The sequence below is a fragment of the Ctenopharyngodon idella genome, chromosome 19, assembly GCF_019924925.1.
Source record: "Ctenopharyngodon idella isolate HZGC_01 chromosome 19, HZGC01, whole genome shotgun sequence".
In the NCBI taxonomy this organism is placed as follows: domain Eukaryota; kingdom Metazoa; phylum Chordata; class Actinopteri; order Cypriniformes; family Xenocyprididae; genus Ctenopharyngodon; species Ctenopharyngodon idella.
Window position 1 is genome coordinate 29,724,581 of NC_067238.1, and position 27,473 is coordinate 29,752,053.

Consider the following 27,473-nt stretch of genomic DNA (forward strand, 5'->3'; position numbering starts at 1 on the left):
TTTTCTTCTGGGAACGAACATGCCACAATATTCCTCATTTCAATAATTTCTGCCCAAGGCATTCGCAGAATAAAGGGACAGGGCCTGGTTGAGTTGTGCGTTGAAACTCACTCTTACGGTAAGGGGTGTGACATTTTTTGAAACACGCTCAAAGCGCTTGACCAATCACAACACACTGCTCCAGCCGACCAATCAGAGCACATTGCGCTTTTCAGAATAAGGTGCTTCATAGAGACAGGAACTAAACAGACTGTTAAGAGACATCTTTATTTTTTCAATAGAGCCAGCTGCTAAAAATCAATGTTTTGTCTAAACAAATAACTGTAAATCAGAATCAAGTTCAAAGATGAAACAGGTTTAATTTCTCACCAGTGTAGTGTAATGAGAGATGGGAAGTAACTTTAGAGAAATGCTTGAAACTTGAGATGAGCTACTGATACTGTGAAAAAAAAATGTAAATCAAGTTTATTAAAAAAAAAGCAAATGTAATAAAATTTAAAACAAAATTCAATTATAAGGATGTCTAATTTTTTTAAATTCATTCTAATGTAAGTAAAAATGAACACTGATTTTAAAACAAATTATTGAAAAGTCTGACACAAACGGTTATCAATATCAGAACTTATTTATTGCATAGTGTTGTTTTAATCAGTATAGAAATGTCAAGCAAACAGACTTCAAGCCATACACTGACAATGATACATTTTGCAAAATAACTTGGAAATGAATATACTCCATTTTAACCAAATGCACTTATTCAAAAGATGATTTAGAAAAAGATGTGGGGCTGCATTTAACAGTGATTTTGATAATTGATTAATCTGTTTATTATGTCTTCAAATAATTGGATTTAAAAAAGCCATATTTTATTTTCAGTGTTTTAATTAAAACAAAAAAGTTATTCCACATCTTACTCAATGTTGTCCTTAAAACAATAAATTTAAGGCTATAAAAGCAAAATTTAGGCTATGCCATACATTGTGCAAAAGAGGTTCAAAGATAAACATTACATTCCAAAACCTGCAGTAATGAAGAAAAACAAAAGCACATATTAAACATACACTTATTCATATGATAGTAATAGGAGTAGTAGGCCTACACTACATTTATACTCCATTCCCTTTACAGCAACTGCTTTCATAAAAAAGTTAGTAGTGTTACATGTAACATTTCAAACATACATTTAATGTCCAACAAAATGCATAATTAAAGCAGCAAAATGTATATTTTCATCAGAATTATTGCACTTCCATTGTTGCGCTCAGTTGTTTGACGCTCCTTCAGTGAAGTCTGTGAAGTTTAACGGACACTCGCTTGCTGTCATGACAAGCCTTTATGCAAAATGGAAATACTCGCGTGGCTTTCGAACATTTACAAATAATGATATAAACATAAAATGTAAATCATGCGCTGGAGAAAACACTTCTTTAAAACTTTAATCAACACACGGATCTGCCAAAGCGAGCTGCGTTTAGCGTTATTTGTTTGAAGCATTTAATATAAAGCATTCTTAAGTTTATGACAACTTGGGATGTGCAGTTTTCCCGCAGCAGCTAATTCTGTGTTTTTGATGTTTTAGACGTGTACTGTTCATAGAAATGAGTTATTCACTGCTGCGATTTGACATGATTGGTGGATGCTTTCCGTGCACAGACGTGACTAATCGATAATTAAATCAATCACAGATTATTTTCATTATCGATTCAGTGTTGCAGTTATAAAAAAAAAAAGATGAAAATACCACTCTTCTCATCAGAGGACAGTTTAAGTTAGTTGAGCTATTTGTTAATACATTCACTGGCAACAGACTCAAAGAAATGTGTGAGAAATATTTTGTAAAAGCCTTTCTCTATTCTGGAACACATAAACCTCCTCTCATCTTTGTTTACAAACTCTGTAATTTCAAATTAAGAGAGGTGTTTATTTACTTCATTTTCCAAAGTCACAGTTTATGTAGTCAACTAAAACATTTTAACAGTATTTGGTCATCTCTTCCTTTGACCAATCGGCGAAGTCATTGATACCGTATGAAAGACCGGCTCTGTTTGCAGAGTGCACAAGCCTGAAGAGGAAAAAGAAAAAAAAAAAAAGAAAAGAAAGAAAGAAAGCATAAGTATCTTAAATAAGGCAAGTTCTAAGACTGCTTACTAGTACTACTTGCAAAAAAATAGGCCTAAAAATTGTTGCCGGTTTTCCACAGTAAGGCCTAAACTGTTCTCTTTTGGCGCTTTTCCACTGCGTGGTTCTACTCGGCTCGGCTCGCTCTACTTTCGGTTTTCTTTTCCACTGCAGCAAAGAGCTTACAACCCAAGAGGCGACACTTTGATACTTTTTGGGTAACAGCCACTAGATGGCGCTCCGGTAGCGCGGCCGCCATTATGGGGTGAAAATACTAACTGGACCATAGAATCCTTCACATCTTACGCACCCAAATTCGGCGAATTTCACTGCCAAATCAGAAGCGCAATAGAACAGTTTTTTAAATTAAGTCACCAGTAAATTGTATGGCTCCCACAGTAAATGTTGTATTGTCTTATATATGTTTTATTTTACCAGTTGTGGAATCCAACCATTCAACCATCTGAGGTAAAGTAGTTAGCCTACTTTATTGAGTATTTCCATTTTATGCAACTTTACACATTTATTAATAGTAAATTAATAATTAATAAATTTAAGATCATCATGTTTGCAGCGAACAATATATTTTAGACCTAGTGGAGTAATAGTAGGCCTATCACTGGGTCTGAATTTGAATAGGCTATATTGTACGTTTTAATGGATCACGCTTTATTTAGATTGATAGCATAAACCGTAAACCGGGATTATAGATTGATCGTTATAGTGGCACTGCCTCTACTGCTGTGGATCCGCTCCCCATCTACCAACGAGTCTGCACCTCGTCTACTGACCACTATACAGCCATTTCTTTTTTCAAATTGCGACGGTCGTTTAAAGCAAGTCGTTTCGTGAACAAATGATAATGTGGTGGCTGTTACTGACTATTTAAATCTAGTGGGTTTGGTGTCTCGTGTTTCAAATCCAATGACGATTTTCTCCGACCAATCAGTGGTCTGCAATGTTTACACGTCATATTTAGTATCGGTACAGCCAAAGACTGTAGAATAACACAAGACGCGTCACTCGTATTATTATGAATGGGAGAAAGTGCAACGCGCAATATGGCGGAATAAGTCCCGGCTTCTAAATAAAAGCAAAGTCCCTTTAAGACAAGTCATTTCACTCGGCGGCCATCTTTGAAACGCCTCTCGGGCATCCTGGGCATCATGCAGCTCCTATCTCTTTGAATGGGGAAACATCAAATTCTCCAAAGCTGTTTGCCAAGCTTTCGATTAAATTTCATATTTGAAATCACCAATGAAATCTGACAACAACTGTCTAATAATTTTTTTTTCCGAACGCTTGTATCATGACAAAAAAAAACAGTATTTACGCTGGATCAAGCTAATGTGCATGCGCAGACCTAAATACGCGTCTCTTGTGCCTCATTTCGGAGGCGCGCGTCTGACTGTTTCTATAGAAACCGGTGCTTCTAACGGCCGCTGCAGTGACGCGATGACTTTACAGGTCGGCGATTGGCTCTTATTTTGAAGGCGGGACTTATTCCGCCATATTGAGCGTTACACTTTCTCCCGTTCAAAACAACATGTCTTGTGTTATTCTATAGTCTTTGATAAAAGCCAGTCGCCGACTGGTAAAGTCATCGCGTCACTGCAGCGGCCGTTAGAAGCTCCGGTTTCTATAGAAACAGTCAGACTCGCGCCTCCGAAATGAGGCACAAGAGACGCGTATTTAAGACTGCGCATGCGCATTAGGTTGATCCAGCCTGAAAAATACCGTTTTTTTGTCATGATACAAGCGTTTAGAATCAAAATTTGTTGTTGTCAATTAAATCTGACAGTTGTTGTCAGATTTAATTGGTGATTTCAAATATGAAATTTAAATCGAAAGCTTGGCAAACAGCTTTAGAGATTTTGATGTTTCCCCATTCAAAGACATAGGAGCTGCACAAAGATGGCCGCCGAGTGAAATGACTTGTCTTAAAGGGACTTTGGTACAGCTTGCTTGGAACCTCAACCGAGGTGGTACTATTTAAGCGAGCCGTGTCAAGCCGTACCGAACCGTACCATGCAGTGGAAAAGCGGCATTTGCTTAACCAAACCATTCTGTGCCGATCCGACCCAGTCGGTACGGATATGGTTTCATTTTCCACTGAGAATTCCTATGGTTTGTAATTGTGCCGTGCTGAACCAAGCTCAAGTGGAAATATAACTGGAACCATTCCTTAACAACTAAGAACAATTTTGTTCAAGACAAACTTCTTTTTGGTTGTTATTTGGTTGAAATTTCTTTGTCAGCAGATCAGCACACAAACAGTGCTAGAAGCAGCTTTCATTATGAATATTATTTACTATAATTGACCTGCTGAAGGACATACATGTGGGATTACCATTTACCACTTGTGCGTTTATTTGGCAGTGAACTCTGTTTGGTTTTCAAGTTGTAATTTCCTAAGTTTTTTAGCCATGACTATATTCACAATATAGCATAGACTCTCATACTGTATTGCTTATTTAATAGATTATGTAAATAATAAAATTGGTGTCTATTTTTACAATGTCATTATACATAACTAAATATCTACTGTTTGTTGTTTTTCCTCACCGAAGATTATGTACAAAGTTGTTCTCGCGCTCCTCGTTCTCCTTCTCACTTTCATAATGACGCTCAAACTTCTCCTTAAAGGGGCCGAACAATCGGTGGGCGTGGCTAACAGGGGAGGTGCTGACAAAGTCTTGAAGAGGATTGGCCAATATTTGATGCTCCTCAGGAGGATCCGGAAACTCCTCATAGGTCATTTCTAAACACATAATACCTCAGTGAGCATTTGATTAGATGGTCTGTAAGTGTAAAAGAGGCGTGTCACTGAATGTGTGTTCTCCAGTTACCTCCAGGGGGTGTGAAAATGTCCGATTCAGTTTGTGAGCTGAAGTCACTGTAGTCAATCATGTATTTGTCATTATAGGACTCCAAAAGAGTGTTAAAGCCCTCCATCTCAAAGTGGTACGGGACGGCTGGGGAATCACTTCCCTCGGGACGTTTGACCCACAGACGATATGTGTTCTTCTTATGACCAGCCTGTGTGACCTTCTTCCAGACCTCACACTGAACGCCTGCGCAATCCTCCATCTTCTCAAACTGAACAAATAAACAAACAAACATTCATTTTTGCATTGTTTTGCTCTACAGAAGAAAGTCATTCATGTTTGAATTACTTTTTGGGTGAACTGTCCCTTTAAGTAGTACATACTTCAAAGCCCTGCAGATCAGGCAGTGCCGACTGTGGACGTATTGGATCCTCCTTTGTACCTTTAAGCTGAAAATACTTAATAGTATCATTTTCATCAGTGTCAGGGATGAACGGTGTGATCTGGTAAATGACACCATAATCCAAGTCGTTTCCGATCAGAAAAGTGCACACTGTACCTGTATAGAGAGCATCAATGAAGAGAAACTTCATACATAATCTGTTTTGATTTTAACACTGTGTGACTTTATCATGAGAAGATCACTGACTATTATGATAGTCGATGCGACTTCTGTTCCCCTCGAGGTCGTACCAAACTTCAAACGGTTCTGGCTCAGAATCTTCAGAATAAGGCAAATTCAGCTCACCTACAGAAAAGGGGCACATGTAACATACTGGACAAGAAGTGTACTGTACTGGGATGTACTCAGAAATGTACCTTTGACATGATACATCTTTCCAAAATCAGGAACTGTTCTGCCACCAGCTGGTGTGGCATTTGGGGATGAAAACAAAGAGAGGTAACACTATTCATTATATCAACTTTTCTAGAACTAAGAATAGAATAAAAACTTATTTTATCGCATACTTGGCAGGTTGCATAGCAGGTTTAGTGTTTACTGCCGCTGTTATTAAATCACGAGATCAACTATCATACTGTATTAACGTCATATGTTATGAGGGTCCATTCGGGGCAGACAAATATGTATCGAACTTATTAAAGCCCAAATGCATAGAAGATATTTAGTAAATATCCATCGGACTTTGAATAAAATGCAGCGACACATTTGTTGGCAATCAAACATTTACTGAGACTGTTCAGGAATTTCCGTCAAATGTTTTCCCTGGATAAAATGCACACAATAAACATCGAATAGGTTACGTGAATATACACGACTGAAAACACAACAGAAAGCAGTATAGAAGTTGAAGATAAAACGGATAAAACTTAACCATCAGTCGTTTTCTCCTCCGCCATGGTTGAAGTTTAAAGTCACACCCTGAAATGAGACACAGCAAGAATCATGTGCGAAATCACAAGAGAAATCAGAGATGAGAAGTAGCCTAACTTTGCAGAAATGCTTGAAACATGAGATGGGCTACTGCCACTGTGGAAAAAATGGAGACCAAGTTAAATAAAGATGTATAAAATTATACAGAATCTCATTTTTTTTTTAATTCATCCTAATGTAAGCAAAAATAAACACTGGTTTTAACAGACTATTGAATAATCTGACAAAAAGAATATACATAATCAGAACTTGATTTGATACATAGACAGTCATTTTGTGAAAACTGATGCAATGTACATTTAATTGAAGAAAAAGTGTGGTTTTAATCAGTATTTCATTACATTTGAGGTTTGACCAGCAATGAGCACTTTATAAACAGACCAGCTACAAATAATTCATTTCACAAAATTTTATCAAAATGTAATTATTCAAAAGAGCATTAAGGAAACATGAAAATACCACTACTCTCATAAGAAAACAGTATAAGTTAGTTGAACTATTTGTTAAGACAATGAATTCTCATTTTTCTCCTTCAGATCTGCATGACAAACTCTTCAAAAACACTCTATCGTGTTGGCAACTACTCAAAGAAATGTGTGAGGACTGTTTTGTAACAAATCCACTACATATGCAAATTGTGTTTGATTGTTTCCATTCCCTTTGTAGAATTGTATGTAGTGGAGGATGATCTCATTTCTGTCCTGTACAGATTGCTACGGTTTTTGGAGGTGAATGGCTTACATAAGTCAGATAACAACGTGTTTAAAACATGAAACATGTTTCATATTCTCCAACTGGAAGGAATCCTAGTCTGAAGCTAAAAAGTCTGTGCCGATCGTACACAATGAAATCTGTCAGCTCCGATTGACTATAATCTGCAGACTGGTTCTGACTTTTGGCAGCTCCTGTCAACTTGGCCAGATCAAAAATCTGAGAAAAAGCTGTGCAGTGTATTCCAGTCTTTACTCAAAATGTCTTGCAACCAAGGTCACATGGCTGAATCTGCATAGGTTAAACAAAGTTCACTCAGAGCAGAGCTGTAAGTCGGTTCTGATTGGCAGACTAGTGTCCACCCAGCTGCTGGGGCTCTGAATCACACTTGACCACACACTGATCTCATCTTCTGTAGAATCCATCCAGCAAACTGACTGACCGTAACTCACTCCTGCAACACACACACACACACACACACACACACACACACACACAAAAACACACAGTCTTAAAGAGGACCTATTATGCTTCCTTACATTTTCAACTTTCTTTACTGTGTAATGTTGCTGTTTGAGCATGAAAAAGGTCTGCAAAGTGACAAGGCACAAAGTCAATCCAAATCCATATTACTAATTTAAATAATTCCCGCCCAAGGCATATGCAAAACAAGGGGGCGGGGCCTGGTTGAGTTAGTTAGTAGTGTGTTGAAACTGGCGGTTATGATAAGAGGTGGGACATTTCCCAATCACGCTTAAAGCAGTTGACCAATCACAACATACTGCTCCAGCCGACCAATCAGAGTGCATTGTGCTTTCAGAAGGAGGGGCTTCATAGAGACAGGAACTAAACAGAGCGTTACTGACAGAGTGGGAAGAGAGGTGCCGCAACAATGTCAAATATGTGAAAAATAAGTTTTTTGAACATTCAAGCATGAAAACCTATTCTAGTAGAGCCCAAAAACAAAACTTTGAAAAAGGACATAATAGGTCATCTTTAACTCTCAGCTGTTTTATTTTGTACTGCAATATGTTCAAATCTGTATTACCTGAGCCTGTGCTGAGTCGTACTCCACCCAGACAGCTGGAGGGATGTAGATTCCAGACCGTTATCTCTGCACATGCCTGAATGAGGTCACTGGACTGAAACCCGTCATAAACCATGGTGTGGTTGAACACTGGATTGACAGAACCTCGCACCGGCCGAGTCTGCTGGCCACTGACGCCGCTTTCATCTGGTAATACCACGCTGCACAAACACAGACCATACTCATGCACTCATACATAATGAAAAAATTAAACCACTCTGTCATGAATGTGCACACACACCTTTTCACATATGTATTGGGTGCGCCACGCTTTGTGGGAAGTAGACCAACAATCTCTCTCAACCATATATGGAGCTCACCAGTCAGTGGATAACCATTTCCTACAGCCACAGAACACACAACATTGACATTGACATGAAGATGACTAACATGCTGTACCTGTACAGACCACAGGGGGGCAATACTGTCCCAGGACCAAATAGGGCTGCACAATTAATTGGGGAAAAAAAAAAAAAAAAAAACCCAATATGGCTTAGTGTGATCAAATCACTAAAGGCTGCAGTTTATTTTGATACATTTTAACATTCTTTGGACAGAAGTTTTCAACATTTTATCAGATTTGTGGTTATAAACCTGTCAACTAAACAGCAAAAACTATTTTCCACCAAAATAAAAGCTTGAGGGTTTGAATAATTTAAGACATTAGTATTAACGAAGTAGTAACGAAGTGTAAAATAAAATTATTTTGTAATTATCAAATATTAATTAATTTATTTTAAACTACAATTGCATTATTACAATAATAATATATTTCTGGCTTCATTTTGTTTGATTAAAGTTAAACGTAATACCAATAATAATATGTCAAAATAATTGACGGAATTAAAAAAAAATGAAACACTTTATTTTATTTGTTAACCTGCATGACATGTGACCATTATCCAATATCAGAACTATGAACATCTTGTTAAAAGGCACAATATGTAAGATTTTTTGATTAAAATATCCCAAAACCACTAGAACTGTGTTATATATTTTGTTGACTCGTGTACTTACATTATCCCAAATGTATCCAAGAATGTTTAAATCCAGAGAAATAACCAATTTTAACCAGGACACAGACCGTGTCCATGCGTCGCCTATCAATGACATCATACCCGCGTTACCCTCGATTTACCCTGTTTTATTAGACGACTGTGGTATAATAAAAACTCCGCTGCTCTCGAGATGTGTGTCACGCTCGTCTCTCATTAGCAATCGCTCCAGCAGCCTCGTTACACTCCAACGGCTTTCAGCCACACTCTGCTTCATACTACAGTAATGTTAATAAATCTTTAATACATTAGCTCATCCATGAATATGATTTCTGCCCGAGTCTCGTCAGATTCTTTTCCAGCAGCTGTAGCGAAATCAAGGCATCATCAAGCCTTTGTTTTGAGTAAGCGACCTCTAGTGGCGAAAATTACATATTGTGCCTTTAAGTCAGGGGTGTCTAATCCTGCTCCTGGAGGGCCACTGTCCTGAAGAGTTTAGCTCCAACCCTAATTAACCACATCTGAACCAGCTAATCAAGGTTTTTAGGCATACAGGAAACTCCCAGGCAGGTGGGTTGTGGTAAGTTGGAGCTAAATTCTGCAGGACAGTGGCCCTCCAGGACCGAGTTTGGACACCCCTGCTTTAAGTTATTGAAATATTAACATAAAAACAAGAAAATATTTTATATCAAAGGGTTCGGCTGACAAAAAAGTTTGGGAATCCCTGCTCTACAGTACATCCTTTTACTGAAGGGCCATAAAAATTGGTAATGGGCCATATTAATTTTAGCAATGGCCCTACATATAAATGTGGATATAAAGGTTTTAAATATCTGTTCAGACTCACCTTCTGAACCCGGAGGAACAAACTTAATTGAGAACAGAATGGTTCCTCTGCTGATGATGGCATCTGGATTTAACTGAACCTACATCAAGAAAGAGAGTCTCCTGATGAGACCGGTTTATTTCACTACAGATATCAAACTCTTTCTGAATTGGGCTCACTCTTGGCTGGAGGTTGTGCCAGGTTGGTTGGCTCTGGCTCCAGTTCCACTGACCCAGCCTCACTTCCACCTCGCCCAGGAAGAGGTTTCTCCTCATTCTCTCCAAGTGCCAGACTGACACACTCAACACACGCGCCTGGAGGTCCAGTCTGCGCACTTTGTACTGTTACAGGCAACATTTTGTAGTTGAGTGGAGAAATAAATAGTACAATGAGTTCAGTAATGTGTTTTAAATCCATAGGAGTAATTTGTAAAATAATAAACTGACTTTCATGGTTTCATCATAGACTGGATTTAATGTTTTCCTCCTCACTGCAGTTTTTTTCTTACTGCGGGACGTGTTGTCGGGGAGAAGGTAAACTTTAACATATCTGTGTATGAGAGAAAGATAGAGACCATTAATTATACATACTCTACCATTCAAAAGTTTTTTTTTTAATATGGTAACACTTAAAGCTCTCATGCATTATGCATTATTCATAATGTACGTTATAGTGCATTATATCTGTTCATAAATAATTGTAACCGCAGTTAAAATGCATTATAATATTTGCAGATTCATTGTTACATCTGAAATTGGTTGTTTGTCCTGTTTTTTTAATGCATTATACTTTCTAAAGTTTTAACAATAAATACATACATGCATTATAAGGTGCATTACAAGACATAATTAATGCATTAATAATACTTTTATAATTCATTATATATAAAGGCTTTAAGTGTTACCATTAATACTTTTATTCAGCAAAGATGCATTAAATTGATCAAAAGTGACAGTAAAGACATTTATAATGTTACAACTTTCAATTCATCAAATAATCCTGAAAAAAATGATCATTTTCCACAAAAATATGAAGCAGCACAACTGTTTTCAACATTGATAATAATAAGAAAGTTTTCTTGAGCAGCAAATCAGCATATTAGAATGATTTCTGAAGGATCATGTGACACTGAAGACTGGAGTAATGATGATGAAAATTCAGCTTTGATCACAGAAATAAATTTCATTTAAAAAAAACAACAGCCTTTTAAAAATGTAATAATATTTCACAATATTACTGTTTCTACTGTATTTTTGATCAACCCTGGTGAGACTTCTTTCAAAAATATTAAAATAAATAAATAAAAATACTAAAAATATGAAATTGGGGAGACATATAGCATGACTACTTTCCCGTTTCATAAATAGGTAATAGTTATGACTGAATGAAAATGACCATGCCACTGTACACTTACGGGTCCGATCGATTTTTGCGGGCCGATGCGAGGTCTTGGCAGCGTATTATGTGCACGTGAAGCTCCTCCTTCTTGACGTCATACTGCAAAGAGAACTGAATCCGCCCTGATACAACAACATCCCCGAAATCGCCCACACTGTACAGGCTCATCAAACTGCCATTCATCTACTCACACAGAAACGGCACTGTTTACACCTTCAAAGCTTCAGTTGGTGCAGACGATCATGTGTTTGAGAGAGAGTTTGTCTTACCATATGATGGGAGGTCAAGCTGCTAACTGAGCCAAACCTAGTGTAGTCTAGTTCAGTGCTGCCAGAGTCAATGTCCCCCTCTGAGTCGATCTACAGAAACACAGATACACATAATACAACAGGTTCTCACAAATGTGTGTATCTGTACAACAGGCCTTGCTGAACAGACCTGCAGAGATGGTGATGCACTTGGCAAAATTCTCCTTTCTTTCTCTGCTGACTCTCCAAAACCTCCTGAGGCACGAGATAAAAGAGAAGGTGAGCTTTGATGCATTTATAAATGCATCATATGATTTGACTGTATGTATAGTGTATTTTACCTTCAAGACCATTTCCTATCGCTGCGTTCTTCTGTTCAAAGCAAGAACATTATGTGAAATCTCTCACTTGCAGTAGCACATATTTCACACACATTATAATAAATTCTTAAATGTAAACTGACCTTTGTGATGTGTCTTGTCCTGGATTGTGGTTCAGGGGTTAGCTTAGGAATGACACTAAAAAGAAAGTACCACAATATAAGACAGTGGATCATATTTAAACTAATAATTGAATATTAGTTCACACCCTTGCATCTGTCACTTTTGGCCTGCTTAGATGGGGAACTAATCCATTTAATGGATTAGTTCACTTCTGAATTAAAATTTCCTGATAATTTACTAACCCTAATGTCATCCAATATGTTCATGTCTTTCTTTCTTCAGTCGAAAAGAAATTAAGGTTTTTGAGGAAAACATTCCAGGATTTTTCTCCATATAGTGGACTTCACTGGGGTTCAACGGGTTGAAGGTCCAAATGTCAGTTTCAGTGCAGCTTCAAAGAGCTCTACACGATCCCAGACGAGGAATAAGATTCTTATCTAGTGAAACAATTGGTCATTTTCTAAAAAATATATAAAATTTATATACTTTTTAACCACAAATGCTCGTCTTGCACTGCTCTGCAAGAAAATGGCCGAACGTTTTGCTAGATAAGACCCTTATTCCTCGTCTGGGATCATGTAGAGCCCTTTGAAGCTGAACTGAAACTGTAATTTGGACCTTCAACCCGTTGGTCCCTGTTGAAGTCCACTATATGGAGAATAATCCTGGAATGTTTTCCTCAGAAACCTTAATTTCTTTTTGACTGAAGAAAGAAAGACATAAACATCTTGGATGACATGAGGGTGAGTAAATTATCAGGAAATTTTCATTCTGAAATGAACTAATCCCTTAAAGGGTTAGTTCACCCAAAGGTCTTTAATACCTTTCTGAACCTTGAATGTGGTAGTTGCGTTGGATCTGTATGTATGGACAGAAACCTCTCAGATTTCATCAAAAAGATCTTCATTTGTGTTCTGAAGATGAACGAATGTCTTACAGGTTTAGAACGACATGAGGGTGAGTAATTAATGATAAAACTTTCATTTTTTTGGGTGAACTAACCCTTTAATATTCAGTAATATTGATTTGAGTGCACTGACAATATTGAACGAGAACAAAACCTGAACGATGATGATACCAGTGTTTTCTGCAGAGCCGCTTTATAGTTGATTCGACTTCATAATTAATAAACTTCGCAACATCGACACTGTTATTGAACTGAATCAACACTCAACTGAATTACAACACTATTGTCTACTGTAGAACTGTTTGTAGCTGAATTTCATTGCTGAAATTTACAGTTATTGTATGCTTTACAGCAGAATTTGAATGTCTTTATTTGATGAAGTTTGCATCATTGATAGTTATTTTCCCATTTATTACTGTAAAGCTAAACAATTTACATTGTATTGTATAAAGCGCTATATAAATGAAGATGACTTGAGATGAAGTGATCATACATATCTGCACAGAAAATATTCTCATTCAAAATTTCTGAAGCTAGTGAATGAGGCCCAATGAGTTTTCAATCATATTACAATGTTTAAACATCATTTTTAACAACTGACACACATGAGATCGTCTGTCTCTCATTCAATAATGAAATATGATCAATCCTCATATTAATATAGAGATTTTTAGATGCATTCAATTCATTCAGTGGAAAGTTAAGGTAGAGAGATGACACCAAAAGTTGCACCAACCTTTCTCCATCTTCTTTTTCTCTTTCCTTCTCTTCCTGACCCTTGTCATCCTCTCTTACACTTATATTTTCCTGCAATTCTGTACTCTTTTCTTCCTCTCTCTGCTCATGTAATTGAGAAGAGTTATGACCTTTTTCTTCACCAAATATTGCTGTTAAGGGTATATCTACATTAAACAAAAAAACAGAATATTGTCAACACATGTACATGCACACAAATACTACTCTACAGGGATGAGTGGGAAATCATGTGACCTTTTTCATGTCGTTTACGGCGTATTGATGAATGCACGACATCAGCTCCTCCCTTCTCATATCTCTTAGCGCGCTCTTCATGAAACCAGGCGCCCGAGAGAGAGCGCAGACGGACAGGGTCTGACACCGTCTGCTGAAGCTTACTGAAAACACAAGTACTTCATCTTTTATTGCTCATATGACTTATATGAGCCAAATACGTCCAGTATTGTACACAGACTGACCGTACTCTCCCTTCCTCTTTGCTGCGTAGTTCAGCATCTCTCAGCAGAACATTGAGAATTACAGTTTGCTCCACCTCAGTCAGGTGACACAGATCTAATGTAGCTTCCCCTTCCATTACAGGCACACTTTACAGTGTTGACACCTGGTTATTAAGATGATTTAGATGAGATTTATGAGAAACCACACCCAAGAGCTGCAGATGGACATGTGGGAACTGAACGAGTTGAACGCACAAATGAGAGAATACAAATAAACAATTAAAAACAATAAAGATTCTTGTATCAGAAGAAGCATGTTTCAATTGCAAAAAATCATTTTAAGCTCTAACCTGCAATAATGTTTATTCATGTCCTACAGATGCAGTAAAGGGACTTTCAAGTTCCCTAAAACAACACAGATCACTAATACTCATTGATACTTCATTTTTATTTATTTTAATATGTACACAGCTACATTAATAACATCAACTTCCTCAGAGATTATGATATTTTCAATGCTTTACGTTATTTAATAAATTGAAAACCTGGTTTGTTTTTTACCCAATAAATAATATTTCTTTACAGCCCAAAATGTCTTTTTAAAAATATTATACTATAACTTCCTATATATCCTTCAGTAACAATCAATGGTAAACCAAATAAAGATTTGTTTTCCAAACCACTAAATTCACAAGAATACATATTCAACTCCTATGCAACAGTGTTTATATGTATAAATTTGCATTATATTGGGTGAATTCAGGGTAATTGGGACACTTTTTGTAATTGAGATGACTGGGAAAAAGTGTCCCAATCAACCTGAATTCACCCTATTTCATTACACTGATATAAAAAGCAATTTACCTGCTTTGTCCCAACCTATACTGCCAAATAGGAAACAAAAATCCTGCTGCAGGAAATGATTTCCAATATAAATATCTGATACAACGCGACATCGCGCACGCGCAAAGCAAACAGTGACAAACAAGGCAAAAGCAAACAAATTTCTTACTACTGCGCTGAGGCGAAGTGTTTATCTACTTCCACAACACATATAACAAAAACAAACTATTATAATGAACTCCAGATCAAACTACTAAAGACTTTTGGTTAGTTAAAAGTCCAACACTCGAGGATAAATTAACAGATGGAGTCGCACCTGTCAAACTCTTCCACTTGAACCCAACTCAAAGGTGGAAAAGAATGAGAAAAGGCAATTAATGTTGACTTAAACAACAAAATGTAATATCTTTACCTCATCTAACGTCCTCTGGGTCGTTCATTCTCGTAGTTGTTCAGTTGTCGGTGGTTTCTAAACACACACTCGTTTGTGTCTGGTTTTGGCAGGACTGGCACTCTCACAATAGCCCTCGGGCACAGAGCAAAACGCGAACCGGATTCTCACACATTACTAATCACTTCACGTTCACACCGCGTGTTATGTACCTCTCTCTCTTTCTCTCTCTCTCTCTCTCTCTCTCTCTCTCTCTCTCTCTCTCGCTTAGGTCGTCATTATTGTTCTAATAGTGAGTACAAACAAGTCTGGTAGCCTACATGTTTTATCGCTTTTCATGTGATTCCTCAATTTGGAGCACATTGGACTACTTAAAATCAACGTTCAATTGGATTTTTGTATGTGTGACTTGTGGATTATATGTATGTGACAGTAATGATGTGATGGTAATGACATTTCTCACTTTATGTAGAAAAATCCGTATAAGGGTCAAAGACATTTAGATGTCTGCATCAATAGAAATTTAAAAAAGTGATTTTATATACATAGAAAGCACACTGAATGCAAGTAAAACATCTACTTTAAAGGCTTCAAATAAGTTTTGGGAGAATAAAATGTAAAAATCTGGGTGAAATAATGTTCCATTGTCATTTAGTGTAACACTTATATTTATGTAAAGATTGAAGCAACATACTTATTCTTCTGACCTGTATGTATTATAAAAGAATAAGTGAGCAAACTAAATTTTATTGCATTTTAAATAAGTAAAAAATTCTTGCTGACAAATGGGCAAAACCTAGGATAGTGGCAAAGATGTAAAATTACAAGTAATTAGCATTTGGGGTAAAAGTAATTAGCCTTTGATATGGCATAAATAGATTTTTGTTGTTGTAAATATCCCTGACAAGATTGTTACACTGAATGACGTTTTAGTGGGCGTCTTCAGTAAATCATGTTAAAAATGTATGATATTTAATTTTTTCAACAATTCAAAGCTGTATTACACTAATTGTTTTGATGCTTGAAAACCCTTATTCGTCTTTGACCCATAAGCCTAGGACTTTCTAACACAGTTAGTTAGCAGTCAATTAACTTTGAACGTTTTTTGAAGAAAGCTTGGCAAGAAAGGTTTTCTAAATGAGAGAATGATTGGGGAAAGCAGTTCTTTGTAATAAAAAATACATTGTACACTACAAGTTTGGAAACATTACTATTTTTAATGTTTTTGAACAAAGTCTCTTATGCTCATTAAGGCTGCATTTATTTCATAATAAATACAGAAAAAACAATAATATTGTGAAATATTATTACAATTTAAAATTACGGTGTTCTATTTTAATATACTTTAACATATAATTTATTTCTGTGATGCAAAGCTGAATTTTCAGCATCATTACTCCAGTCTTCAGTGTCACATGATCCTTCAGAAATCATTCTAATATGCTGATTTATTATCAATGTTGGAAACAGTTGTACTGCTTAATATTATTTTATAACCTGTGATACTTTTTCAGGATTCTTTGATGAATAAAAAGTTAAAAAAATATCAGGATTTATTTAAAATAGAAATCTTTTGTAACAATATACACTACCGTTCAAAAGTTTGGGGTCAGTAATTTTTTTTCTTTCTTTTTTTTTGAAAGAAATTAATACTTTTATTCAGCACGGATGTGTTAAATTGATAAAAAGTGATAGTAAAGATTTATATTGTTAGAAAAGATTTATATTTTGAATAAATGCTGTTCTTTTTAACCTTTTATTCATCAGTGAATCCTGAAAAAAGTATCACAGGTTCCAAAATTATATTAAGCAGCACAACTGTTTCCAACATTGATAATAAATCATCATATTAGAATGATTTCTGAAGGATCATGTGACACTGAAGACTGGAGTAATGATGCTGAAAATTTAGCTTTGAATCACAGAAATAAATTATATTTTAAAGTATATTAAAATAGAAAACCATAATTTTAAATTGTAATAATATTTCACAATATTATTGTGTATTTATTATGAAATAAATGCAGCCTTAATGAGCATAAGAGACTTTGTTCAAAAACATTAAAAATAGTAATGTTTCCAAACTTTTGACTGGTAGTGTATATGGAAAAACAAAATGATTTTTTTTTTTTAAATCCATGTTTCTGAACAGTTTACTAATGCTTTCCCCTTTTTTCATTCTAGGGGACAGAAAAGTTTGTATATGTATAATTGTACTCATGTCTTTTACATTCAGTTCCGGTTTGGAGTCTCTGTCTGCCACACCTACTAAACACACACTGACACACGTTCAGAGGATTATAAAAACACCAGACAGACATTTAGACGCTCATGTTATACTCACTGAGTATACTAATTATACTTCATCGTTCATTGAGCCATGTTGTGACTTTTAGTTCCTATTTGCTAAGACTGAAGGAACATTTCAGAATGGACATGATCAATAATGAAGAAAACATTCAAAGTTCAAAAGTTTGCAAATATTATTCCTCAGATAACATATTTCCATTTCAGCATATTGCATTTCAACATGTCAGTCCATAAGCTAAACCCCTAAATTATGTAACAAATGTTATTTTGAAGCTGCTTATCTTTTACCTAATTTCTGCAGGTGACTTATGAAAAGCAATAGTAACTTAAATAACATTTTGGGGGTTGGAATGTGTTTATTAAAGGGATTTTTTTTACAAAGTAATGTTTTGCACATTTGTATCACTCCAGACTCTTAGAAACATTCAAAGACATGTACAAAAATCATTTATAAACACAATTATGCACACTCATACATGCACACACCTCTCAGACAAACATCTAAAGTCATCAACATCACTGTGCGTGACACTTCACTGGCAAATCCAGTATCTTTAAACCCCTCCCACTTATTATAATATTAAACCACACAACCAATCACAACCCTCCATCCCTGAGTCCAGCCTCATAACTCATCATGAGTGGGTTCATCTGCCTTGAGTTTAAACTCATCCTCTGTGATTCGTCCATCCTTGTTGCGGTCCTGGTTATCATACATGTTCTCTATTATGCGCTGCGGGTCGAAACCTGGCGCCAGGCGACCTTTGCCCTCTTCTACTTGCTGGAGGATGTAATCTGAAAACTGTATGGAAGGGACAGACAATGATGAAATTAACTTAATTAACATTTTGTTGATGAATTGGCAATGTACAGACAAACACACAGTCAAAAGCAGTATACCTCAGTGGAGTCCACTTGTGCGTCTTTGTTCTTGTCCATCTCACTGAAAAGGTCAGGAGAGACTTCATTGTTCCACACAAACATGTAGCCGTCAGGAAGACCCTCCTCCATTTCCACCATCTCGACATCAAACACCAGCACAGCACTGCCAGGGACCTCTCCATCTGAGCAAAGAAATGGTACTTAAAGTCACTATGAAATCAAAATGGACAATTCTTTTTTTTTTTATGGAATATTGCAGTATTTATTATAAATGATTTATGTGTGCTTATAATCTTTAAACAAAATACCATCCCCTAACTCTTGCAGCGACTTCTCTGACATGTTTACTGGCGCGAGGGCGGGGCAACCTGTCACTCACATGAGATTGACCAATAGCAACCCATCTAATCAATTCCCCATGGACAAAATCAAGTCCCGCCCTACATTATTTCTTCACTTGGATACGCCACAATGGAGAAGAAAAGACTATTGTTTCACACCGTCGTTAATATTCTGGGAAATATACAGGTTTGAACTGTGTTTATACATGTTAGCATAGTTTTTTATGGACCATCTGTGTCCTATCCCTCTCATCATTACATAATTAAAACATTAAAATAACATTAGTTGACTCACTGAATTACAGCTAATGCTTTTTGATAAGACAAAACCAATATATCAGCACATAAATTATTTACTTTGATGATGTGTGTTGGCTCCCTCTGGTGGGTCCATCACAAATTGCAATAAAAAAAATCACGAAGCCAGCAGCTGCAGCTACATGTTTAACATTACCAAGTAACATATCATTTTTATTTGACAAAAAAAGGCTTCTGACAATTTGCTCTAAGGACATGCTCTCTAGAACTGTTTTCCTGCACAAACCTGCCTGTCAACATACACTATATTGCCAAAAGTATTGGGACACCCCTCCAAATCATTGAATTCAGGTGTTCCAAACACTTTCATGGCCACAGGTGTATAAAATCAAGCACCTAGGCATGCAGACTGCTTCTACAAACATTTGTGAAAGAACGGGTCACTCTCAGGAGCTCAGTGAATTCAAGCGTGGTACCGTGATAGGTTGCCACCTGTGCAATAAGTCCATTCATGAAATTTCCTCACTATTAAATATTCCACAGTCAACTGTTAGTGGTATCATAACAAAGTGGAAACAATTGGGAACAACAGCAACTCAGCCACGAAGTGGTAGGTGGAGGGGGGATTATGGTGTGGGGTTGTTTTTCAGGGGTTGGGCTTGGCCCCTTAGTTCCAGTGAAAGGAACTCTTAATGCTGCAGCATACCAAGACATTTTGGACAATTTCATGCTCCCAGGCCTTCTCGCCAACATCACTGCCTGACCTCACAAATGCGCTTCTAGAAGAATGGTCAAAAATTCCCATAAATACACTCCTAAACCTTGTGGAAAGCCTTCCCAGAAGAGTTGAGGCTGTTATAGCTGCAAAGGGTGGGCCAACTCCATATTAAACCATACGGATTAAGAATGGGATGTCATTAAAGTTCATGTGCATGTAAAGGCAGGCGTCCCAAAACTTTTGGCAAAACGTATTTTCATACCTCCGCACGCCCTGCTCACGAGTCGTGCAGACATCACACGTCATCAGCGCGTTTTGTAAGGCTATGCAGAGTTGTAGACAGACAGTCACTGAGCAACACAAACAACTGCCGCATTTTACAGTTCCTCCTGAACCAAAACAACGAGCTTATGCTGCGTTCATGTAATGATGTGTAATTAACTGTAATTACAAGATGGCAACCCGTGACGTTCTACCTGGAGCTGTTCAGTCCTCAGATTCGGATTTATGCGCTTCTCTGGCAACACTATCAACGCCGAAATGAATCTGTAGCAGTCAGGTGGTACAAGTACGAGCTCTGCAATTTTACATTTGTTATTATTGTAATGTTATGTGCTTTAAGACATGAGGTAATTTAACGGCATCTGTCATCTCGTGACGCTTTGTAGAATCTGCTCTGTTATGTGCGTTCATGTGTTTTGAAGGAGGCGTGGCTTTGGTGACGCTCTGAAGGGAGGGTGGGATCGCATGCTTTCAAAGCTAGCTTGCTATTGTTAGCCTCTCCGAAATTGCCTACCCTACCTTTAAGTAAATGATTTTTATAAGCCGGTTCATTTTAGTTCATCAAATACATTCAACTCAATGGCAGTGACTCTTAATAAATCATTCAAAAAGACTCACAAACCTACTAGTAAAGGTTTGAATCAGTTAAACGAGTCCTTCACTGAAAGAATTCAGAACTTCAGTGGAAATCAACATTGACTCACAGAATAAACTGCAAATGATCACTTTTTAATTATTTATATAAATATATGAATGAGATTCTTACCAACTCCCCTCTCTCCATAGGCAAGGTGAGGTGGAATGACTAGCTTGCGCTTCTCTCCAACACACATTCCTATTAGCCCTTGTTCCATGCCTAAAACCACCTGTCCGGCCCCCAGAACCACATTATATGTCTTGCCATAGGTGTGCCTGCATTTACACACAAGTGGAAAACATCAGTTTAGATAAAAACATTTTTAAAATATAAAACATTCTTTTTGATTCCCATTTATAAGCAATAAGATGATCAAATACTTAGTTAGACACATCAAAACAAAATGCTATGCAAATGTATAACTGCAACGCACGTGGAGCTGATGTTAGTGCCATCCATGAGAGTGGCGTTGTAGTGGTATTTGACAAAATCACCACGTTTTGCATTGTAGGTGCAGTTCTCTGGCTTCACACTGGTGATCTCGACTTTATCGGATGGGTTGTGGAAATCAATAATGTGGACATCAAACACCAGCACAGCTGAGCCAGGGATCTTAGTTCCTGTATGAGGGAATAAAAGAGATTCATACAAAGGTAAATGTTAACTTCATATATTCTTGATTTTGTTTTGGAGGTCTCCAACAGTATGTTTACATGCAAACCAGATCAAAAAACACTTTATTTTCTCATTATATACAGTGCAGCATCAGCTCTTTTCTCACAGTGTCTGAAGTGGTTCAATAAAGGATTCAATCTCTCCAAACCCCGCCTTTCTGAGAGCCTACTCTGCTCTGATTGGTCAAATGGCCCAGTCTGTTGTGATTGGTGGACCGCTTACAGTGGATGTCGGAATGAAACGGCCATTACCATATGTGAATTTCAGCTCCGGATCTTCCTCGGCACTTGATCCTCCTCTTTTGGAAGTGTATCAATGTGGATTTGTGCAGAAAACAGTGTCTTCTCGACATGTCGACAACACGAACCAAACTCTTCCAGGCCTCAGCTACAACTACAGTGTTTGAGGGCGGGGCAAAGTAGATGTTGTTTGCAGGCAGCCAATGAAGACCATAGGCTGGTATTATGCAAATCTGTTACAAACATATGTAGGTTTGTGCAGGAAGTGAATCTGGAATTACTTATGATTCATTTCAAGCAGTTCAGAATCGGTTCTTTTGGGAGACTATAACTCCATTTATTGTGCGCTTTGATCTTCAAAACTTTGCAGACCTGTTACATTCACAAACAGCTATATCACACACTATAAGAAAGGTAATTTCCGAAAAAGCATATAAAAAGGCAGATCAACACACACCTGTGCCCTCTTCTCCATATCCCAGGTGAGGTGGGATAACTATCCTCCTGCGTTCTCCAACACACACACCCAGGAGTCCTTGGTCCATTCCTGCGATCACATAGCCTTTACCGATGTAAGTGTCATATGTGTGATTCCTTGAGTAACTGAAACAAAAACACAAATATTAGCATAAGTGCACTGTATATCACTTTAAAAAACAGTTTCTAGGGTTTTTACCTGGAGTCAAAGAATGTGCCGTCCAGCAGGGATCCATTATAATGATAGCGCATGAAGTCTCCAACTTCACTCTTGCGTGGACAAGGATCTGGAAGGTTTTCCACCTGTACTGTGATTTCATCTTTGGGGTTATGAAGGTCCAGCAGAACTACATCAAACACCAGAGAGGCTTGACCGGGGATGTCACTTCCTGAAAGAGGAGATAACTTGATGCTGTAATGCTTATTTTGCATGTACAAATACTGTTAGTATATAAAATGACACTAACCATCTCCATTCTCTCCATAGCCCAGGAAAGGTGGTATGGTGATGATGCGTTTTTCTCCCACACACATTCCCAAAAGCCCCTGATCCATTCCGGCAATGAGCCAGCCAATCCCCACGTAAGTGTCATAGGTGCGCATACGTGTGTGACTGCAAATGAAAGAATCCAAATTACTCATCAGGAAAAAACTGACCAATCTTTTCCATAATTGATATTTAAAATAAACAATAAATAGAAAGATGGTTTCAACCTGTTGATGAAGATGGTTTTAACCCCCATTCTAAAATTTAAAAGGCAGCTATATAGTTACATGTATAAAGACCCAATTTATACAGAAAAAACTAATATTATAAATATGTGAAAAATATTATTTGGAAAATATTTTGTTTCTATTAATTCACCATACTGTACTGTTATATGTATTGTTTATTTATTTTATTAATAATCTAATAATTTTATTATTAACCTTATTTAATCTAATATTAATTTATTTATTCAAATAAACCCTTGTTATAGGCAGATTGTCATTAGTGACTGGGATTTTTCAGTGGCTCTTTCTGCATGTTACATGATTACACCAATAGGTGGCGACATGTGACTGTCTGTATGAGTGAGTCATTTGACTCCTTCACTCCACCGATTCGTTCAAAAACGCTCGGCGATGAATAAAAGAGTCAATAGGCGTGTTTGACTTGAAGCGGCGCTGCACAGACCAATCAGTGTCTGACTTCAAAGTACTGCGAGAGCGATTCAAAAGTATACGGAACTGCCCACTCTCTAATCGCTCTCACGGTACTTTGATGTCAGACACTGATCGGTCTGTGCAGTGCCGCTTCAAGTCAAACACACCTATTGAATCATTAACCGATTTGTTCAAAAACACTGAATCATTCAGTAACATTTGCTCAATCTTGTAACGCTTTGTTTGTTAATCAAAAACAGCTTTATCTCGGCCAGTCCTTCTGGAATTTGCCGCTGGCTCTTATGTAGATAGTGTTTAAACATGAGGTATAATTCGTTTTGGGTATATCAAACGGGCAATCTTTGGTCTTATTAATCTATTACTTGTTCCAGAGCTAATAGATTTGGCTTAAGGGCTATATTAAGTTTCATAACTTTATATTTATATTAAAATTAAATCCTGCACAAACTAGAGCGCTGCTTTTGTACATTTGACTGAACTGTTTGCTTGTGTTTAATTTCTATTTTACTTCTTATACTGTTATAATGGCTATTGTTGTTAATTTAAAAATTATTGTTTAATAAATTATATTTTATATAAATAACATGTATTTTTGGTATTGAGAGAGTCTGTTATTGATTTAGACTTCAGTGAAAGTTACATTAATACACCATTAGATGGCAGCAAAGACTGTCTTTATGCGCAAGTCAGTCACAAAGACTTTTATATTGAAATGGACTGAAACAAGGAAACAAGGACGTTGTTTTTACTTTAAACAACACATTATGAGACGCAACTGACAAATGCGTTGACTACCGCTGTTATGGGAATGTCTTAAATGTTAAAAGGACAAAGACAAATATATCGCTTTCCTCAGCGGACATTCAAACTGATTTGGTGATTATCAGCTAGATGCAGGTAATACACTCGCTCAGGAGAGTTCACAAATTCACAAACTCGTGCTGTCAAACTGTTGTATAAATGCAATATCACACTCGTAGCCGTGCAATATGGCTGTATATCAGCACGCTGTGATTAACTATGGGCTAATCGTGTGATATTGCTCATATAACATTTTTTTTATTTTTTTGAGGTCCACATGACTCACCTGGAGTCGAACAGCGTGCCATCGAGCAGAGTACCATTGTAGTGGTAACGGACATAATCAGACACTTGCACCGTGCGTTCACAGCTCTCTGGCTTATGGTAGGTCTTTATCTGCACCTTGTCCTCTGTGTTCCAAACGTCTAACATCAACACATCAAAGTGAAGGATGGAATCTGGGGGGATGATGTCACCTGACATGGAATGACACAAAAACACTTTGAGGAATAAAATCAAACAAGCTTTGAAACCTGCCCAGCTATTTAAACACTCTGATTCTGAATGATTCAAACCAGCGACTCTAAAGAAAGACAATAAATGCTTTAGTCTTTGTGTTAACTATAAAGACTGCATTATTAGTTGTCCTTTGCAAGGGGAAGTGTGCCGCCCTGCCTATTGTGTATGTTTCACGGGAGCTTTTGTGAAACATGAGATAGAGAATTTAAGAATCTCTAAAGGATCATGTGACACTGAATGAGTGCTGAAAATTCAGCTTTGCATCACAGGAATAAATTAGATTTTGAAATACAGTAGGGGCCTAAAGTGATGTCAGGGGGGGATATTTGTTTTTTAATGACCCTACAAGTTCAATTAAACCATCAAAATATGAGGAATATATTTTATATTTTTTAAATATGAGGGAAGAATAAAACACTAAACTTGGTTTAAGGAATTTATCAGACAAAATTATTTAGGAAAAAAAGGCTACAGGTTTTAATTTACTATGCAAAAAAAAAAAAAAAAAAACACAGGAAAAGCATTCATTGACTATAACATTATCAGTTATTAATAATTTGTTGGTTCTCTCTTGTATATGCATGTGTTCATAATTTTTTTTGTATGACAGCCTGGGCAAAAAAATAAGCATCAAAACTAGTGTTATCACCAAAAAAAAAAGCTCCAGTTATCTGTTTGTGTTTCATGCAGCTGAATTGTCCAGACACACCATCTCCACAACTAGTTCTGACAAGCGCACATGGCTCAACATTCTTCTTCGGATCACTCCCCTTGGGAATTCACACCCCCATCCGTTCAGCTTCCCCCCTTTCTCTCTCTCCACCTCGAGATCCCATGCTCCTGTGACTCAGCAGGAGTGCAAGAGAATCATGGGTATTGTAGGCCTCAGTAAAGTTTCACATATTCCCTAGTGGTCTGTGCCTATTCACATGTAAATGTGCTGATGGCACCTACACTGACTTTCAAATAACTGCATTCATGCATGAAGTGGTAAACAAACAGAGAGCTGTGATTTTAAAAAGTGTGTTTACCATAACCGTCCTTTCCGTAGGCGAGCTGTGGAGGGATCTTGATCATCCATCGTTCATTTACACACATGCCCACTAAAGCTTTGTCCATCCCAGCGATCAGCTTCTTCTGGCCAACAAACACATTATAGGTGGTTCCACGGTCATAACTGCAAAAACACACACATAAACACATCAACAAACATGTATACTATGAAAATAATTTTCTTAGTAATCATTTTGGTGTTGTTTTTCAGTGAAAACATCCTTTTATAACTTTTATGAAATGTTAAGACTTGTTTTTAGACAATTTATATCTTAATCAATTGGCAAATTGTATTTTCTTGCATGTATCTGACAAAATGGTTTATGCTTAAAACAGTATATTTAATTAAACTTTAATTGAACAATCAATTTATTAAAGATATATTCTCTAAAAAGTTTTATCTCAAAGCACAATTTGCTTACATTTTTCATGTAAATGCATCATAATATATATATATATATATATATATATATATATTCACCTTTCTCTTGCCCATACTTTATTCATTCATTCGTTCATTCATTCATTCATTCATTCACTTACTCATTCATGTATTCATTCACTCACTCATGCATTCACTCATGCATTCATTCTAGGGCTAATGCAAATGTAAACTTGTTTTAAATCAATTGTAAATGTACAGAATGTGCTTTGCAGAAGTAAATGTTTACTATAGTAAAAGAGCAAGTCCCAGATCTGCTCTGCCTGCGTGGCTGTATCTCTACAGACTGTAAACCTTACAAACTCAAATGGCTTCAGGCCAGGTGAGAAGATGAACAATGGAGGACAAACAAGCATTTCTCACTAACCTAGAGTCAAACTTCTTTCCATCAGGGAACATGCCGATGTAATGATAGCGAACAAAGTCTCCCGACTTGACCATCCGATCACAGTGCTCCGGAGTGAACGTCTTCTCTATCACGATGTCATCTAACGGTACCGGCGGCGCGTTGCACGCCACGAATGTCACCAGGAAAGCCAGGAGAATCATTTGCACCGTTAATCGTATCATCTTCCGAATGTGTTTCGCGAAAGGCTTGTTGGTTGCTGCTTTCGTGCGCTGCAGCAGTTTCCTCGATCCCTCTCGCGCACTGTAGATGAAACGGGGAGTGTGTAGACGTGGTGGACGGATCCTTAAACTCCCTCTAACTTCTTCTTCCTTTGCCTCCGGTGTCACTTTACATGGAGAACGGGCAGGAAAGGGCTCCGTTTTGCTGGGGAAAAGCGGAAACGCAGGCCTAGAGGGTGGAATTCTTTCTACGTGGCAGAGAGATGGGCGGCTCGCGCTTTATGGTGGGGGTTTATGAGGGTGTAATTATAGAGGGATCACAATGCAGTGCAACAGGCATTTTAGATCAGATTCTTGTATAGTAAAGTTGTTTTTTATAAATGCATATGTTATAAAATACCAGATACAAATTCTTCTTAGATATAATGCACCTATTCACTTTAGGAAGTTTCATTTTAAGGGGGTTTCACTTGTTTAACCCATTTTTATCCCATTTTTCTCTCCCCAAAACTAAGTGGGCACATTATTTGTACAGAACAATGAAACAAACTGCATTACTTTTTCAAGTATTGCAAAAGTTATGTTCTATAACTGCTGGGAAATAGCAGATATTGCCTAAAGTTGCTCTATAAGACCCAATAGAAAGTTGCAAACAATGTGTGTATGTGGTCCTGGTATTCCCTACTTAATGGGGACCAAATGTCCCCACAAGGATCGTAATTTT

The 27,473-nt window shown here is 37.2% G+C and overlaps 3 protein-coding genes across 9 annotated transcripts; all 3 read right to left on the reverse strand.

Annotated features, from left to right (window-relative positions):
* Positions 1-606: 606 nt before the first annotated feature.
* LOC127500543 (uncharacterized) lies at positions 607-6,320 on the reverse strand. Of its 2 annotated transcripts, XM_051871751.1 has the most exons (7): positions 6,281-6,320; positions 5,766-5,813; positions 5,596-5,694; positions 5,330-5,505; positions 4,968-5,217; positions 4,684-4,879; positions 607-2,062 (listed from the first exon to the last, which is right to left on the reverse strand). In XM_051871751.1, the coding sequence occupies exons 1-7, from the start codon at positions 6,303-6,305 to the stop codon at positions 1,972-1,974; spliced, it is 885 nt and encodes a 294-aa protein (XP_051727711.1). In that variant the 5' UTR covers positions 6,306-6,320; the 3' UTR covers positions 607-1,971. The 2 variants fall into 2 exon arrangements, with proteins under 2 accessions (XP_051727711.1, XP_051727712.1); XM_051871752.1 differs by lacking the exon at positions 5,766-5,813.
* On the reverse strand, positions 6,114-15,559 carry sytl1 (synaptotagmin-like 1). Of its 5 annotated transcripts, none has more exons than XM_051871740.1 (16): positions 15,403-15,552; positions 14,498-14,552; positions 14,169-14,383; positions 13,945-14,087; positions 13,691-13,856; positions 12,068-12,122; positions 11,946-11,973; positions 11,795-11,859; positions 11,626-11,715; positions 11,373-11,539; positions 10,405-10,507; positions 10,138-10,299; positions 9,980-10,058; positions 8,379-8,478; positions 8,099-8,298; positions 6,114-7,504 (listed from the first exon to the last, which is right to left on the reverse strand). In XM_051871740.1, exons 3-16 carry the CDS (start codon positions 14,282-14,284, stop codon positions 7,362-7,364), a joined length of 1,617 nt encoding a protein of 538 aa, XP_051727700.1. In that variant the 5' UTR covers positions 14,285-14,383; positions 14,498-14,552; positions 15,403-15,552; the 3' UTR covers positions 6,114-7,361. The 5 variants fall into 5 exon arrangements, with proteins under 5 accessions (XP_051727700.1, XP_051727697.1, XP_051727699.1 ...); XM_051871737.1 differs by having other exon boundaries at positions 11,946-11,976; positions 15,403-15,551; XM_051871739.1 differs by lacking the exon at positions 14,498-14,552 and having other exon boundaries at positions 11,946-11,976; positions 14,169-14,311; positions 15,403-15,559.
* A 2,468-nt stretch (positions 15,560-18,027) lies between these two features.
* Positions 18,028-26,972, reverse strand: fkbp9 (FKBP prolyl isomerase 9). Of its 2 annotated transcripts, XM_051873351.1 has the most exons (11): positions 26,550-26,972; positions 25,719-25,864; positions 24,455-24,644; positions 22,915-22,944; positions 22,668-22,813; positions 22,400-22,589; positions 22,181-22,326; positions 21,243-21,429; positions 20,939-21,084; positions 18,592-18,755; positions 18,028-18,493 (listed from the first exon to the last, which is right to left on the reverse strand). In XM_051873351.1, the coding sequence occupies exons 1-11, from the start codon at positions 26,750-26,752 to the stop codon at positions 18,317-18,319; spliced, it is 1,725 nt and encodes a 574-aa protein (XP_051729311.1). In that variant the 5' UTR covers positions 26,753-26,972; the 3' UTR covers positions 18,028-18,316. The 2 variants fall into 2 exon arrangements, with proteins under 2 accessions (XP_051729311.1, XP_051729312.1); XM_051873352.1 differs by lacking the exon at positions 22,915-22,944 and having other exon boundaries at positions 26,550-26,970.
* Positions 26,973-27,473: the final 501 nt, after the last annotated feature.